This window comes from Pan troglodytes, chromosome 1 (genome assembly GCF_028858775.2).
Source record: "Pan troglodytes isolate AG18354 chromosome 1, NHGRI_mPanTro3-v2.0_pri, whole genome shotgun sequence".
Lineage (NCBI taxonomy): Eukaryota > Metazoa > Chordata > Mammalia > Primates > Hominidae > Pan > Pan troglodytes.
Window position 1 is genome coordinate 115279283 of NC_072398.2, and position 15775 is coordinate 115295057.

At 35.0% G+C, this 15775-nt stretch overlaps 1 protein-coding gene across 3 annotated transcripts in view; it reads right to left on the bottom strand.

The window, feature by feature from the left end:
• The window catches only part of SPAG17 (sperm associated antigen 17), a 231700-nt gene that overhangs the window by 103469 nt on the left and 112456 nt on the right, over nucleotides 1-15775 (bottom strand). For all 3 annotated transcript variants that reach the window (XM_016924818.3, XM_513687.8, XM_009428331.4), the window contains exon 18: nucleotides 9412-9566. In XM_016924818.3, the coding sequence (XP_016780307.3) occupies nucleotides 9412-9566 (155 nt within the window). The remainder of the gene's footprint in view (nucleotides 1-9411; nucleotides 9567-15775) is intronic.

A 15775-nucleotide genomic window follows, 5' to 3' on the forward strand; every position in this document is an offset into this window, starting at 1 on the left:
AGTGCAGTGGCGCTACCACTTGGTTCACTGCAACCTCCGCCTCCCGGGTTCAAGCAATTCTTTTGCTTCAGCCTCCCGAGTAGCTGGGATTACAGGTGCCTGCCACCACGCCCGGCTTCTTATTTTCTTATATTCTTCCAATCTGTCAGGAAACCTAAATTATTTTGTAAATTATTTAAAAATAATTTTAAAAGACATGTATTTATAATATATTCAAAATCTGCTGACTTCTCACCACCTTTACTGTTATTGGCCTGGTCTAAGCCATTACCATCTCTTGCTAGGATTTCTGCAATAGCCTCCAACTGGTTTCCCTGCTCCTACCCTGGGCCCCCAAAGTATATTCTCAACATAGCAACGAGGGTGATCCTTGTAACTCTTAATCAGATCATGTCTTTCCTCTGCTCAGACCTTTTTAATAAGTCTGCATGTCAAATAAAAATCAGAATACTTACAAGTAACCTACACCAAGGAAATATAGACTTATATATACAGCTCAATCAGTCTTCAAATGAGAGAACAAAATAAATATTAAATATGCAATGATTCAGAAAGCTTATCACACATAGGTACTTTCTGAACTATTTACTCACAAATGTATTCCAGTTGCATTAAAAAAAATCAGAGAAATAAGACAACATTGGATATAAGTTAAAAGGTCAAGAAAAAAAGCAGTATGATTTACAATTAAATGTAACTATGCTACTTATTTGTGATTAAAAACTATTACTTTACAATGAGAAACAATAGTTCTAGACAATCTCAAAATGAGAAGTAGGGATTTGTTGGGGGTAAATAGAATTATGTTAAATTTAAAATTTTTTTTGTAAAATAATATTAATACTCATTAACTCCAGATATAAGATAAAAATATTTCAATGTTATTTAAAAGGGTAAGTATAACCTCTAGCAGAATATGAATAGAATGTATAACTTTTTAAAAATCACACACTCAGAATAAACAGAATATTCAGTCTAACGAAAGAAAATAGATTAATACTACATAGAAATTTATTTATAAAATTAAGTGTTAAGAATAAAACCACATGCATTTTCAATAAAAGTAAGTGAATGGATTAAATTCTTTAGCATTTAAAATACTTAACTTTATTTTTAATTATTATGAAAATCCTTTAAAAAACATAGGCTATCAGAGTAACTAAAAAAATGCAAGCTGCTATTTATTTATTTATTTATTTTTGACAAGGTCTTGCTCTGTAACCCAGGCTGGAGTGCAGTGGTACAATCATGTCTCACAGGTGCCTCAAACTCCTGGGCTTGAGCAATTCTCCCAGCTCAGACTCCCAAGTAGCTGGGATCACAGGTGCACACCACCAGACCCAGCTAATTTTTGTATTTTTTGTAGAGACAGGTTTTGCCATGTTGCCCAGGCTGGTTTCAAACTCCTGTTCTCAAGTGAGCCTCCTGCCTTGGCTTCCAAAATGCTGGGAATATAGGCATGAGCCACTGGGCTGGCCTCAAAGTGCTATTTAAAAGAGATGTACATACAAACGAAATTATGCAGAAAGATAGAAGTGTGGCAGATGGCAGACTAAGAAGCCAGAAGCCTAGGTCTTTGATGACTTTTACAAGTGGTTGTATTAGCTCTGAGGCACTGCCCAAGTCCAGATTTCTTGCTACAGGAGAAAAGTAATCCTCTTCTTAGTTTAACCCCAGTAATCAACTCTACACTAACCTAGTGAAATACAATACCTACCTGACATATAAAATGATTGGGAAAGTTATACCAATAAATTCTTATATAAAGAAAGACCATCTAAAAATATTAATATCAAACATTATTAAATACAAGGTAGAAAGTATTAAAGGGAACAGAGGGACATTTTATCAGATTGATAAAAATCCTCAATTAAGAAGGATTCAAAAATAAATTTGCACACACATGCTACACATGTCAAAATAATAGAAAGGGTAGTAGATAAATCCATAATCATAAAAAGATATGAACACATCCTTCTCATAAACAGACATTAATCTTGAGAATACTCTGTTTAATTTTATGCCAATAGACTGGAAAATCTAGATGTCATGCATGATTCCCTAGAAAAACAGAAATTACTCAAATTGATTGAAGAATTAACAAGTCTAAATAGAGGATTACTTTTAGAAGAATTGAAAAAGTTACAGACAATTGATCCTTGATCTCTTCATATTACCATTTCTCTCCTTGGTCATGTCATCTAGCCCCTAGGAAGCCATAAACTCAAAATGAGTTTCCCTGTGAAGTAATGTGAAGGAATTATATTTAAATCTTTAACCAATTTTGAGTTGATTTTTGTGTATACTTTAAGACAGTAATCCATGTTTTGAATTTTAATTTATTTTTAAATAAATATTTATCATGTACAACATGTGGTTTTGAAATATGTACACACTGTGGAATGGCTAAATTGAATTGATTAACATACATACTATCTTGCATACTTATCATTTTTTGTGGGGTAAGAACACTTAAAATTAGGAGTCCAATCCTAGTGCTATTGTATTACTATTTACTCCTCCTTTAGTTCTGTTAATATTTGCTTTATATTACTTTGCTGTTCAATGTTGTGTACATACATATTTACAATTGGTCTATCTCCTTGGAGAACTGACCTTGTCATTATATAATGATGTAGTCATTATATAATGATGTAGTCATTATATGTCTTTCTTTACCTTTTGTAACAATTTTTGACTTAAAGCCTATTTCATATGATATAAGCGTAGACAACCTTGATCTCTTTTAGTTATTATTTGCATGGAATATCTTTTTCTCTCTCCTCACTTTCACCTTATTTGTGCCCTTAAATCTAAAGTGAGTCTCTTGCAGGCAGAGTATAGTTGGATATGGTTTTATTATCCATTAAACCACTCTGAATTAGAGAATTTAATCCATTTAAAGTAATTATTAATAAACTATTGCCATTTAGTTCATTGTTTCCTCTTTTACCCTCATTCTGTAATATAGCATATTACATTTATTGATTTGTATATATTGAACCATTCTTGCATTCCAGTTATAAATTCCACTTGATTATGTTGAATAATTTTCAATTTTGTTTTATGGTTCTTTTGTTTCTTTCCTACTCTTTTGCTGTCTTCCTTTTTGACTGGCTGATTTTTTTGCAGTGTTATTGTTTCATTCCTTTCTCTTTATCTTTCATGTGTCTATTATAGATTTTTGCTTTGTGGTTACATAAAACATCTTACATGTATAACAGTCCATTTTAAGCTGATAAAACTTGCCTTTGATTTTACACAAAACACATATTTGTAGAAGTTTTTTTTTCTTTTTCCATTTTTTAGAAATGTGGTCTTGATATCTTACCCAGGCTGGACTCCAAATCCTAGGCCCAAATGATCCTCCAGTCTAAGACTCCCATGTAGCTGCAACTCTTCCTTCCCAACATTTGATGTTATTGACATCACTATTTACATATTTTTGTAATGCGAATCCATTAGTGAATCATCACAACTAGTTATTTTAATACATTTGTCTTTTAACTTTTATGCTAGTGTTAAATGTGATTTATGAACCACCATTACAGTATTAGAGTATCCTGAATTTGACTATATACTTGCCTTTGCCTGTAAGTTTTATGCTTTTATAAGTTCTCACATTGCTATTTAGTGTTTTTCATTTCAACTTGACAACTCCCTTTGAGTATTTATTGAAGGGCAGGTCTGGTGGTGATGAACTCCCTCAGCTTTTGTTTGGGAAAGACTATCTCTCCTTCATTTCTGAAGGCTACATTTGCTGGGTACAGTATTCTCAGTTGTGTTATAAATGTGTTCCTTTGGTCACATTTATATTTCCTGAATTCGTCATGTTCCTTGAAGTTTTCTGTTGCTGTCTTTGCAATTTAAGAAGCAGTTCCCTCCTCCAGTCTTTACTGGCTAGATTTGGTATATAAAAAGGTGTTCAGCACTAATCATCAAGGACATGCAGATCAAAATGACAATTAGATATCATTTCACTTATACTGGGATGGTTATTATAAACAAAACAAAATAAAACAAAAGATACCAAGCATTGGAAAGGATGTGGAGAAATTGGAACCCTTATATATGGTTGGTAGGAATGTAGAAAGGTGCAGCCACTATGGAAAATACCATAGAAGTTTCTCAAAAATTAGAAATAGAACAACCATATGATCCAGCAATCCCTCTTTTGAGTATATATACAAAAAAAATTGAAATCAGCATCTTGAAGAATTATCTGGACCCCCATCTTCATTGCAATGTTTTCCACAGTAGCCAAGATAAAAAAACAACCTAAGTATCTGATGATAGATTTTAAATATGTGGTATATATGATGCAATAGCATTCAGCCTTAAAAAGGAAGGAAATCCTGCCATTTGTGACATGTATAAACCTAGAGGATATTATGCTGAGTTAAATAAGCCAGTCACTGAATGACAAATACTGGCTGATTCCACTTACACAGGTTATCTAAAACAGTCAAATTCATAGAAGCAGAGAAGAGAATGGTGGTTTACAGTGGCTGGCATGGGTGTATGGAATTGTTTTTCAACTATCATTAATAATATGGTATTGTGCACTTGAAGATATGTTAAAAGAAGGGATCATGTGTTCAATGTTTTTAAAAAACCACAACGCAAACGGACATGAGGACATTTTTTTAACATAATGGGTATGTTTAGTAGCTTGGTTGTGGTGATGGTATATGTTCATGCATATGTTCAACCTCTCAAGATGTGTAAATTAAATGTATACAATTTTATGTATATCAATTATACCTCAATAAAGCTAAGAAATACTTATCACGATTTCTAAAGAATGAATCAAACAACATAGCATGTAACTGTCACTAGTGAGAATAAACAAAATGGAACTCGAACAAAGTAAAGAAACTGAAAAAGAGAAAATAAAAGGACAAAATTAGGTGGTTGAAATCAATCTAAAAATATGTACTAAATTCTCAACCAAGAGGAAAATATTGTCAGACTAAATTTTTTAAAAAATCCCAGCTACACATATTATTTTACAAGGCATATATGGGCGGAAAAGGATATGCTAGATATAATATTAAAGAAAAAGGTTTGTATAACTTATCAATGTCAGATAAAATATATCTGATAAAATCTATATAGATACATTAATGTCAAACATATTAACATTGTTATCAGACAAATTAAACCTGAAAACAAATAGTAGTCCTAGAAATAAAGAGGAACATGCCTAAGGATAAAAGGTTCATCAGGAAGATATAACAATTCTAACACTGTATTTGTTTAATAATATAACCTCAATATGCATGAAGCCAAAAACTGATATAATTATAATGAAAAACTGAAAAATTCACCATAATATTGTGGTTTTTTTAAAAATGTTTTTTCCCATTAATTAATGGAATTTTTGACCAAGTCCTCAAAAATCCAAAAGATTGTGGAAGATTTAAAAAATACATCCCTATGGTCAGAAATTAGAGAATATTCCTTCCTGTCATACAAACCTTGAGCATTTAAAAAACTGACTACATATTAAACAACAGAGCAAGTATTAATGAATTCATAGCCTCAGTATTCCATAGAATATGTTACATCTCCACTATATCTTTAAACTATAAACTGTTAACAAAAATGTAACACATAGCCAAGTGTTTAAAATGAAAACTCACATTTCTGTGTAATTAATGGGTCAAGTAAGAAAGGATAATGGAAACTAGACATGTGAAGGACCTCTTCAAGGAGAATTACAAACCACTGCTCAATGAAATAAAAGAGGATACAAACAAATGGAAGAACATTCCATGCTCATGGATACGAAGAATGAATATCGTGAAAATGGCCATACTGCCCAAGGTAATTTATAGATTCAATGCCATCCCCATCAAGCTACCAATGACTTTCTTCACAGAATTGGAAAAAACTACTTTAAAGTTCATATGGAACCAAAAAAGAGCCCGCATCGCAAAGTCAATCCTGAGCCAAAAGAACATAGCTGGAGACATCACGCTACCTGACTTCAAACTATACTACAAGGCTACAGTAACCAAAACAGCATGGTACTGGTACCAAAACAGAGATATAGATCAATGGAACAGAACAGAGCCCTCAGAAATAATGCCGCATATCTACAACCATCTGATCTTTGACAAACCTGACAAAAACAAAAAATGGGGAAAGGATTCCCTATTTAATAAATGGTGCTGGGAAAACTGGTTAGCCATATGTAGAAAGCTGAAACTGGATCCCTTCCTTACACCTGATACAAAAATTAAGTCAAGATGGATTAAAGACTTACGTGTTAGACCTAAAACCATAAAAACCCTAGAAGAAAATCTAGGCAATACCATTCAGGACATAGGCATGGGCAAGGACTTCATGTCTAAAACACCAAAAGCAATGGCAACAAAAGACAAAATTGACAAATGGGATCTAATTAAACTAAAGAGCTTCTGCACAGCAAAAGAAACTACCATCAGAGTGAACAAGCAATCTACAAAATGGGAGAAAATTTTTGCAACCTACTCATCTGACAAAGGGCTAATATCCAGAATCTACAATGAATTCAAACGAATTTACAAGAAAAAAACAAACAACCCCATCAAAAAGTGGGCAAAGGATATGAACAGACACTTCTCAAAAGAAGACATTTATGCAGCCAAAAAACACATGAAAAAATGCTCATCATCACTGGCCATCAGAGAAATGCAAATCAAAACCACAATGAGATACCATCTCACACCAGTTAGAATGGCAATCATTAAAAAGTCAGGAAACAACAGGTGCTGGAGAGGATGTGGAGAAATAGGAACACTTTTACACTGTTGCTGGAACTGTAAACTAGTTCAACCATTGTGGAAGTCAGTGTGGCGATTCCTCAGGGATCTAGAACTAGAAATACCATTTGAACCAGCCATCCCATTACTGAGTATATACCCAAAGGATTATAAATCATGCTGCCATAAAGACACATGCACATGTATGTTTATTGCGGCACTATTCACAATAGCAAAGACTTGGAACCAACCCAAATGTCCAACAATGATAGACTGGATTAAGAAAATGTGGCACATATACACCATGGAATACTATGCAGCCATAAAAAATGATGAGTTCATGTCCTTTGTAGGGACATGGATGAAACTGGAAACCATCATTCTCAGCAAACTATCACAAGGACAAAAAACCAAACACCGCATGTTCTCACTCATAGGTCGGAATTGAACACTCAGAACACATGGACACAGGAAGGGGAACATCACACTTCGGGGCCTGTTGTGGGGTGGGGGGAGGGGGAACGGATAGCATTAGGAGATATACCTAATGCTAAATGACGAGTTAATGGGTGCAGCACACCAACATGGCACATGTATACATATGTAACAAACCTGCACATTGTGCACATGTACCCTAAAACTTAAAGTATAATAATAATAAAATTAAAAATAAAATAAAATAAAATAAAATAAAGAAAGATAATAAAAATACTATCAGTCAGATACTTTGAGGTGTTGCTAAGGTGGTATTTAGGGAGGGATTTGGCCTTAAATGCTAATAAGGAAAAAGCCTACCAAAACTAACAAAAAACAACTCAAAATCACAAGATAGGATTGTAATTTAAGAAGTTAAAGAACATCAGAATAATCCAAGGAAATTAAAGAGGAGAAATAAACAAGATCCTGGCAAAATTAAATGAGATAAAAGGAGAAAGAGTTAGAAAGCAAGAACAGATTTCTTAAAAATATTAGTAAGACTGGCAAACCTTTGGCAAGTTTGATCCAGAAAAATATAGAGAAATCACAGATTAAAAATGTTAAGAACGAAAAAGAATATAGACACATGTAACACAGGTTGAAAAGGTAAAAGAATATTTTAATGAACTTTATGTCAATACTTTTGAAAACAGGTGCAATGGTCAAATATCTGGAAAAATATGAATTATAAACCTAATTAAAATTAAGTAGAAAACATGAAGAGTCTAATAACCATGATAGAAGTCGTGTCAGTAATCAAACATCTTCCCTGGGCCATATGTTTTTATCTGCAAGCTCTACCAAATGCCAAAGGAACATATACCTTAATTTTCCACAAACTATTTCAGAAAATGAAAAAATAAAAATAAAAAGGGAGAACATTCTCCAGTTAACTTATGAGGTTAACATAATCTCAATACTAAAACCAAATAGGAATATTTAAAGCAAGGAAAAATTATAGCTGAATCTTGCCCATGAATACACATGTAACTATTCTAAACAATACATTAGCAAAGCAAATGTGGCAATTATAAAGAAGATAACATAATGGACAAATCTGGCTTACTACAGGAATGCAAGTTTGGTTCAACACTAGAATATCTGTTAATGAAATTAGCACTTTCATAGATTAAAGATAAAAATATAAACACCTAACTTGATCCAGAAAAATCATTTAATTGATATGACTTAATGACCATCTATGATTGAGAACTCATAGCAAACTAGAAATAGTTTTTTAACTTAATAAGGAATATTTACATAAATCCTAGAGCAAAAAAAAAAATTTAATTGTTGAATATTCGAAACATTGCCTTTAAAATCTGGAATAAGACAAGGATTTCTCCTCAAAATTAAATTGGAGATCCTAGCCAAGAAATAAGGCAAAGGAATAAAATGCGTAATTATTGTTTATGAAAAACAAAACAAAGACAAACACAGCTTAACTGTTCAAGGTGTTATATTAGTATATCTACCAAATTCCTTCATTTTAAAGTCATAAATTTTATGACTTTAAAATGTGTGTGTGCCTACATACAGTATATTCCCCCAATTATTATGTAAGTCCATTCTGTAAATCTTTCTGTATTCTTTAAAACTAAAAAAAATGCTACACAAATAATACTGAAAATACATTAACCAGTATTGAAATAACAGTGAAATATCATCATACTTAATGAGAAGAGAGAACAAAGTTCTAAGAGAAAAAGGGAATAACTAAGGAGCTGGAAAGAAAAAATCACTAACCCCTAGGCTCTCAGTTTGCTGGAAACCTGACTGCTCTGTTGGTATATTACTCAGCTGACCTATTTTTGAATGTTCCCCAGATAAAATAGAGTTAAAAAAACCCAACATGCAGAATGTCATGTTTTATAGTTCCTACTTGAAATCTTTTGGAGAAAGTTTTACTGGAATCAAATGTAATTTAACAACATCCTCACTAGATTCCACGAGGGCAAGAATGACCCCTGTTTTCTTTAGTGGTATAGCTCCAATGCCCATACAGTGCCCAGCACATGCTGACATTCAATTTAGTGAGCTGAATTGAATCTATAGTACTACACAAATGTTTTCATTGAGCTGAGCCCCCTAGCTTAGGGTAAGGAACTAACACCTAAGTAACTAAGTAACTGGCAAGTTAACTAAACCCAACTAACTAATTAACTAAACTTTCCAAATCTGTTACCTGAATCCAACATTGGAATGAAGAGCAATGTTCCAATATTCACAATGCAAACGTTGTCTATTCATTGGATTGTGAAAGACTAAAAGTAAAGAGTTGTCTTGGGTGTGGTAGTAAGAATCAACACACCTATATTGCTTATGGGCTTCTTGAAGGACCTGAAAATCAAAATAATTGCATTGTAGAATCTTTTTTATTTTCCCCAAGAGAAGGGTCTCCTACTAGGGCATTTCTCTACTCCCTTTTTTTTCCTACATTCACCTCTACATTGTTAGTCAAGTTGAAATTCCCAGAGGTTTCTTTCCTAGCTGCTAGAAGGTGAGAGCATAAACGGTAGCTAGCTTGGGAAGCATTTCAGCAACACTTTAGAAAAACAAATACTAGGCATCAGGCAGAGAGGAGCTTGCTGCAAGTGTTCTTCATTAAGTTTGGTAGGTAATAATTCAGCACAGCAGTCATTTATCTAGCATTTTCCATGCCTTGATATAGATCATCTAATTTTATCATCATTTAAAACTCCAGATAAATAGATGCTATGAATTAAATTGTGTTCACCATCCCTATTTATATGTTGAAGCCTTAACTGCTAGTGTGATGGTATTTGGAGATGGGGCTTTGGGAAGGTAATTAGGTTTGATGGGGTCATGAGACTAGGGCCCTCAAGATAAGATTAGTGCCGTTATAAGAAGAGGCAGCAGATAACTTGCTCTCCCTCCCTCTTTCCCTTCTCCATCCCCACTCCCTCTTACTCTCTCTGCCATGTGAGGACACAACGCAAAGGCACAAGCCAGGAAGGGAGTCCTCAACAAAACTCAACCATGCCAGCACCCAGACATCAGACTTGCAGCTTCCAGAACTGTGAGAAAATTTCTGTTGTTTACGCTACTCAGGCATGGCATTTTGGCATGGCAGCCCAAGCGGACTAAATCAGTAGGTATGATTATTTTTCCCATATCAAAATATTAGAATTCTCATTTTTTCAGCATAAATTGGGGCGGAGAGAGTAAGGGACTTGTCCAAGAACACTGTGTGTTATGGTGCCAGGGCTCATCCCTGTTTTCCAACTCTAAATTTTACCATTTTGCATTCTCTCCACTATACCATGCTGTGTTAGATGAAGTGAAGTGAGTGGTCTTTCTGACACATACCGTTTCTACCTGCCTTCCAACTCTGGCCCTTTCTAAAACATACCATCCTCAGCATGCACTGCGGTGGTAGCTACCAGTAGAGAGACACAGTGGGCAGCTGCTTATCCTGTTTCCTTTGCCAATCAACAATAAGGAAATTGTCAATAGGAAAAATAAATTAGACAGCTGTGGGCTTTCGTTTTTGTTTTCAATATTAATTTGCTGAGGCAGCTTTTGGTTTTCTATTGTTTGCATATCTGAAGGCATGGAGTGATATATTATGTTAGAAAAGGGCTGCTTTAATTTTGCTTTCAATTCTACATTGGTAGCATAATCAAAACAATACATTTGCTTCCCCAATTTAGTCCCCTGAATGAGTGTCTTTATGGAGTGGCACTTTTACATCTGTTTCCTCAGAGCCAACATAAGAAACATACATGTGGTGAATATCTTTGCATTTTAAAATATTGTTATGTAGGGTATCATCTAGTACTTACTGATGTTTTTTTGAAAAGCAAATTCTGCTCACACTATAAATCCAGAAAACCATTGCGTTTATGATGAATATATATCCTTTCTTTTAGATAATAAGAGCTTTGAAATCTTTGGGTTTTCATATTGCTTTGGGGGTGCTAAAAATACCGCACTAAGTTTCACAGAACTATAGCTGCTCTCAATCAATATGTAAAGTTTTCATATCTTATTTTCCCCTTTTTTACTAATTGGTGCTTGTCTTTTATTCTGTATTAATATTATTGGTTACGTTAGTTATTTAGTTAAGTTTTTCATTAAAAATGAGTACCTATTGTGTGGCAGGCACTGTGCAGGTACTAGGAAAACAAAAATAAACAAAATAGATAAGATTTTCCTCTGAAATATGATAAAGATTTTTTTGTTGTTGTTAATTAGAGACGGGACCTTGCTATGTTGCCCAGGCTGGCCCCTAAAGCCTAGCCTCAAGCTATCCTCCTCTCTCAGCCTCCTGAATAGTTGGGACTACAGACCTGTGGCTTTATAGATTATTTTGGAGTTGAAAGAGGTGTGTCCGAAAAGATGAAATTAATGTAATATCTGATATATAGAGAATGGATTAGAGCAGGGCAAGAGTGGAAGCAGGTAATCAGGAGGATATTGTGGTGGAATTAGAGGGTGGTAGTCATATAAAAGTAGGCCGGGTGTGGTGGCTCACGCCTGTAATCCCAGTACTTTGAGAGGCCAAGGTGGGTGGATCATGAGGTCAGGAGATTGAGACCATCCTCACCAACATGGTGAAACCCCGTCTCTACTAAAAATACAAAAAATCAGCCAGATATGGTGGCACGCGCCTATCGTCCCAGCTACTCAGGAGGCTGAGGCAGGATAATTGCTTGAACCCAGGAGGCGGAGGTTGCAGTGAGCCGAGAGCATGCCACTGCACTCCAGCCTAAGCGACAGAGTGAGACTCCGTCTCAAAAAAAAAAAAAAAAAAAAAAAAAAGTGGTGGTAGCTGTGGTGCAGAAGAGCTTGAAGATATATTTGGAAGTATACCCCTTAAACACTGATGATGGATTAGGTATCAGGGATAAAGGAGAGGTTGGAACAAAGGATGATTCTGGCTTTTTGCTTGAGCACTTGAATGATGGTGACCTTTTCTGAGATGGACAAGGGAAGAAATGCTTAGGTGGGAAAAATATGAGTGTCATATAGGATACTAAATTTGAGATGGATACTAAATTTGATCAGAAATTCAGGTAGAATTTTGAGTAAGGTATAATAATGTGAATCTCTAGAGAGAGATAATTTAAAAGATATGGGCATCAGCATTAGATAGTATATAACAGATGAGATCATCAAAGAAGGGTGTTTACAGAGGCAAGAAGATGCTCTAGGGCTTCCTGGAGGCTCCAGAGCCTTGAGGCACTTCCATATTAGATGCTGGGTAAAGGAGGAAAAGTCAACAAAATTCCAAATACAACACTGAGGAAACCAAGAGTGCAGAGTGTTTCATGGGGGAAGGGATAAGCTCTGCAATGCTGTTAAAATGTCAGGGAAGATGAAGAAAGATAAGTGTCCATTAGATTTGGAAAGACAAAGATTATTGATTACCTTGAAAAGTGCAGCTTCATGGAGCAGTAAGGACTGAGAAAAACTGAAATAGAATAAAGTCTGAAGTAAACTTTCAGTTACAGAGAAAAGATTGAACATTTGCACTCTCTAACGCCTCATTAAAAGAACAGTAAAATTTTGTTTGTTTTTTTAATATCATAAAATTGAAAGCCAACTTCAACTTGTTGAAGGAGAGGAGACAAAGGCACCAGAATTTTAGAAGCTGGAAAGCAGAAGGATAAATGCTAAATGACTTAGCAGAATACAGAAAGCCAAGTCCTAAGATTAATTTTAGGAGAGACCACAGGCAACCCCATTTGTGTGCAGAAATATAGAAAGTCTCAGGATATGGAAATACTAGTCACCTCTGCAAGTGGGGTGAAAGTGGCACTGAAAATAGGAAGATTAGTTTAAAATCTTTTTAAGAAGCAGTTAGGCCCCTGGATCCCATTAAAATTCTGAGCAACTGGGCTATTGCCTGTCTCCCACTCTAGAAGAGGGGAAGAGGGTAACTACAGATGGTAGATGAATGGGTTCTAAGAACAGTGGACCCAAGGCACACTGACAGAGAAGTACATTCTAGAAAAAAAGGGAACTGTGTAAAAGCATAAATCAGCACTGCTCAATAGAAATATAAAGTGAGCCACAAATGTGAGCCACATGTGCAATTCTAAATTTTATAGTAGCCACATTTTAAAAAGTAGAAAGGAACAAGTAAAATAAATGTTAATGATATATTTTATTTAACCTGATAGATAAAAATTCTTATCATTTCAACATATAAACAATGCAAAAGTAATCAATGCCACCTTTTTAAAGTCTTGGAAATTGAGTGTGTAATAGCACTTATATAGTGTATAGCACAGTTATTGCACATCTCAATTTGGACTAGATTCATTTCAAGTATTCAGATGTTACATGTGACTAGTGGCTACCACACTGGATAATGCAGATCTAGATAATAAATATCAGAAGCTGAATACCCTTCCCTCATTACCTAGCTCTCAAAACACTGACAGGAAGGCTTATGTCTTTCAGACAGAAAATTAGACTTTTTTTTTTTCATGGAGAATTTAATGGCCCAAGAAAACAGACCTGACATACCAACAATGGTGAGTCTCCTATGGAAATCTCCCAGTCAAATCACCCAACAATGAACTCAGTTATTGACAACCCCCCACCCCACCTCATATAGCACTTCCTATCATATTTTTATTGTTTCATTATTAATATGAGCAAAGAGGACAATATTATATATTACACTCCAACGTGAAAAATGAAGACGAAACAAAAAAGACAAAAAATGAGAAAAGAAACTTGGAGGAAAAAGAGATAATTCATGGAGAAGACAACTTCAGAGGACTTTAATATCCTCATAGAGATAAGAGAAGGTATTATATCAGAAATGCAGTGGCTCACACCTGTAATGCCGGCACTTTGGGAGGCCAAGGCGGGTGGATCACCTGAGGTCAGGAGGTCAAGACCAGCCTGGCCAACATGGTGAAACCCCATCTCTACTATAAATACAAACATCAGCCAGGTGTGGTGGCAAGTGCCTGTAATCCCAGCTACTTGGGAGGTTGAGGCAGGAGAATCACTTGAACCTGGAAGGCAGAGGTTGCAGTGAGCCAAGATCATGCCACTCCAGGCTGGGCGACACAGCGAGACATCATCTCAAAAAAAAGAAAAAGTGAAATGATCCTTTAAAAAGGTAATTTGAAATTATAAATATAACTTTAGGAAATCAGAATGATAATAACAGGAATAAAGGGCTCAATATAAGAACTGAATGGAAATTGAGCAAAGCCAAAAGATAAATTGATGGAAACTAAAAGAAAAAAGAAAAGGAAATTGCAGGTTCAGTCTAGCAGGTCCAACACCAGAGTAATAAGATTTCCAGAAAAAAAAGGACAGAGAAAATGGAGAGGAGAGATTATCAAAGAAATGATTATAGAAAATTTCCCAAAATATAAATACAGGAATTTCTGGATTGCACCGGCTTGCCAGAACAATACATAGAAACAGAACCACACAAAGGCATATCAACAGGAAATCAAGAGCATTGGAACAAAGAGAAGATCTTAAAATCTTCCAGGGAGAGGATCACAACATACTCAAACAACTGATTAGGAATCAGAATGGTATTTATTTATTTTTCTAAGGACAATCTGGGAAGTCAGAACACTGTCAAAAACTGTCTTTAAAGTATTGAGAAAAAATGCTTTTTAATTTAGCATTTACTATAAAGCCCAACTGTCGGTCAATATAAAGATAGAATTAAGCTGTTTTCAAATATTGAATGCCTCAAAAATTTACTTCCCGTCTATCTTAATTAAGGAAGCTACTGGAAGAGATGATCCTCTACAAAAAAGAGAGTAACCGGAGAGGGAACACATGGGATGAAGGAAACAGGCATCTAACTGGAAAGGAAGGGAACGGGTGTGGCGCGGATGATGGTAAAGGCAGGCCCAGGACCACAGCTGTGCAGCAAGCTTAGGGAATATGGGAGAGATATCACTAATACAATAAAACTAATAGAATATCTGTTATGCTTGAATGTATTGAGTGACTTACTCAGTAGTAGAGAATTTGGGGATAAGTTAATAATAAATACATAGTAAACTAAACAAATAGAAAAAGAGGCAATTATTAACTGCAGAGAAAATAAAAATGGTACCCATACAGGAAACGTAATTATAGAATACCACACAGTTCAGCTGTGAATAGCACTTACATAACTGAAATAAAGTGAGTTTTGAATACTTATCTAACCAAAAATTACGATATTGTTAACAGTATCAGAGAATGGAGAAGTGCTAATGTGAATGTGGGGGTGGGTGAGCCTGTACCTGTACATGCACATGTGTGTTGGATGGGGGTGGGCAAAGCTGTGTTCTCAAGAGCGAATCAATTGGTAATGATGTCACAAAACTAAAACTAAACAAAATATACTTGCTATTTAGAGATCACCGAGTAAAGTAACAAAAGAAAGGGGTAAATGCGCTGAAGATTTTTGCCTCTGAGAACTGTGGCTTGGTGGAGTGGGGTGGGGATGGGGGAAGGAGGCTGCTATTTTTCATAGTAAGACTTTGTAGAACTTTCTGGCTTAAAAAACATGTAAAACTTTGATAAAAATAAAAATCAAATTAAAAAGA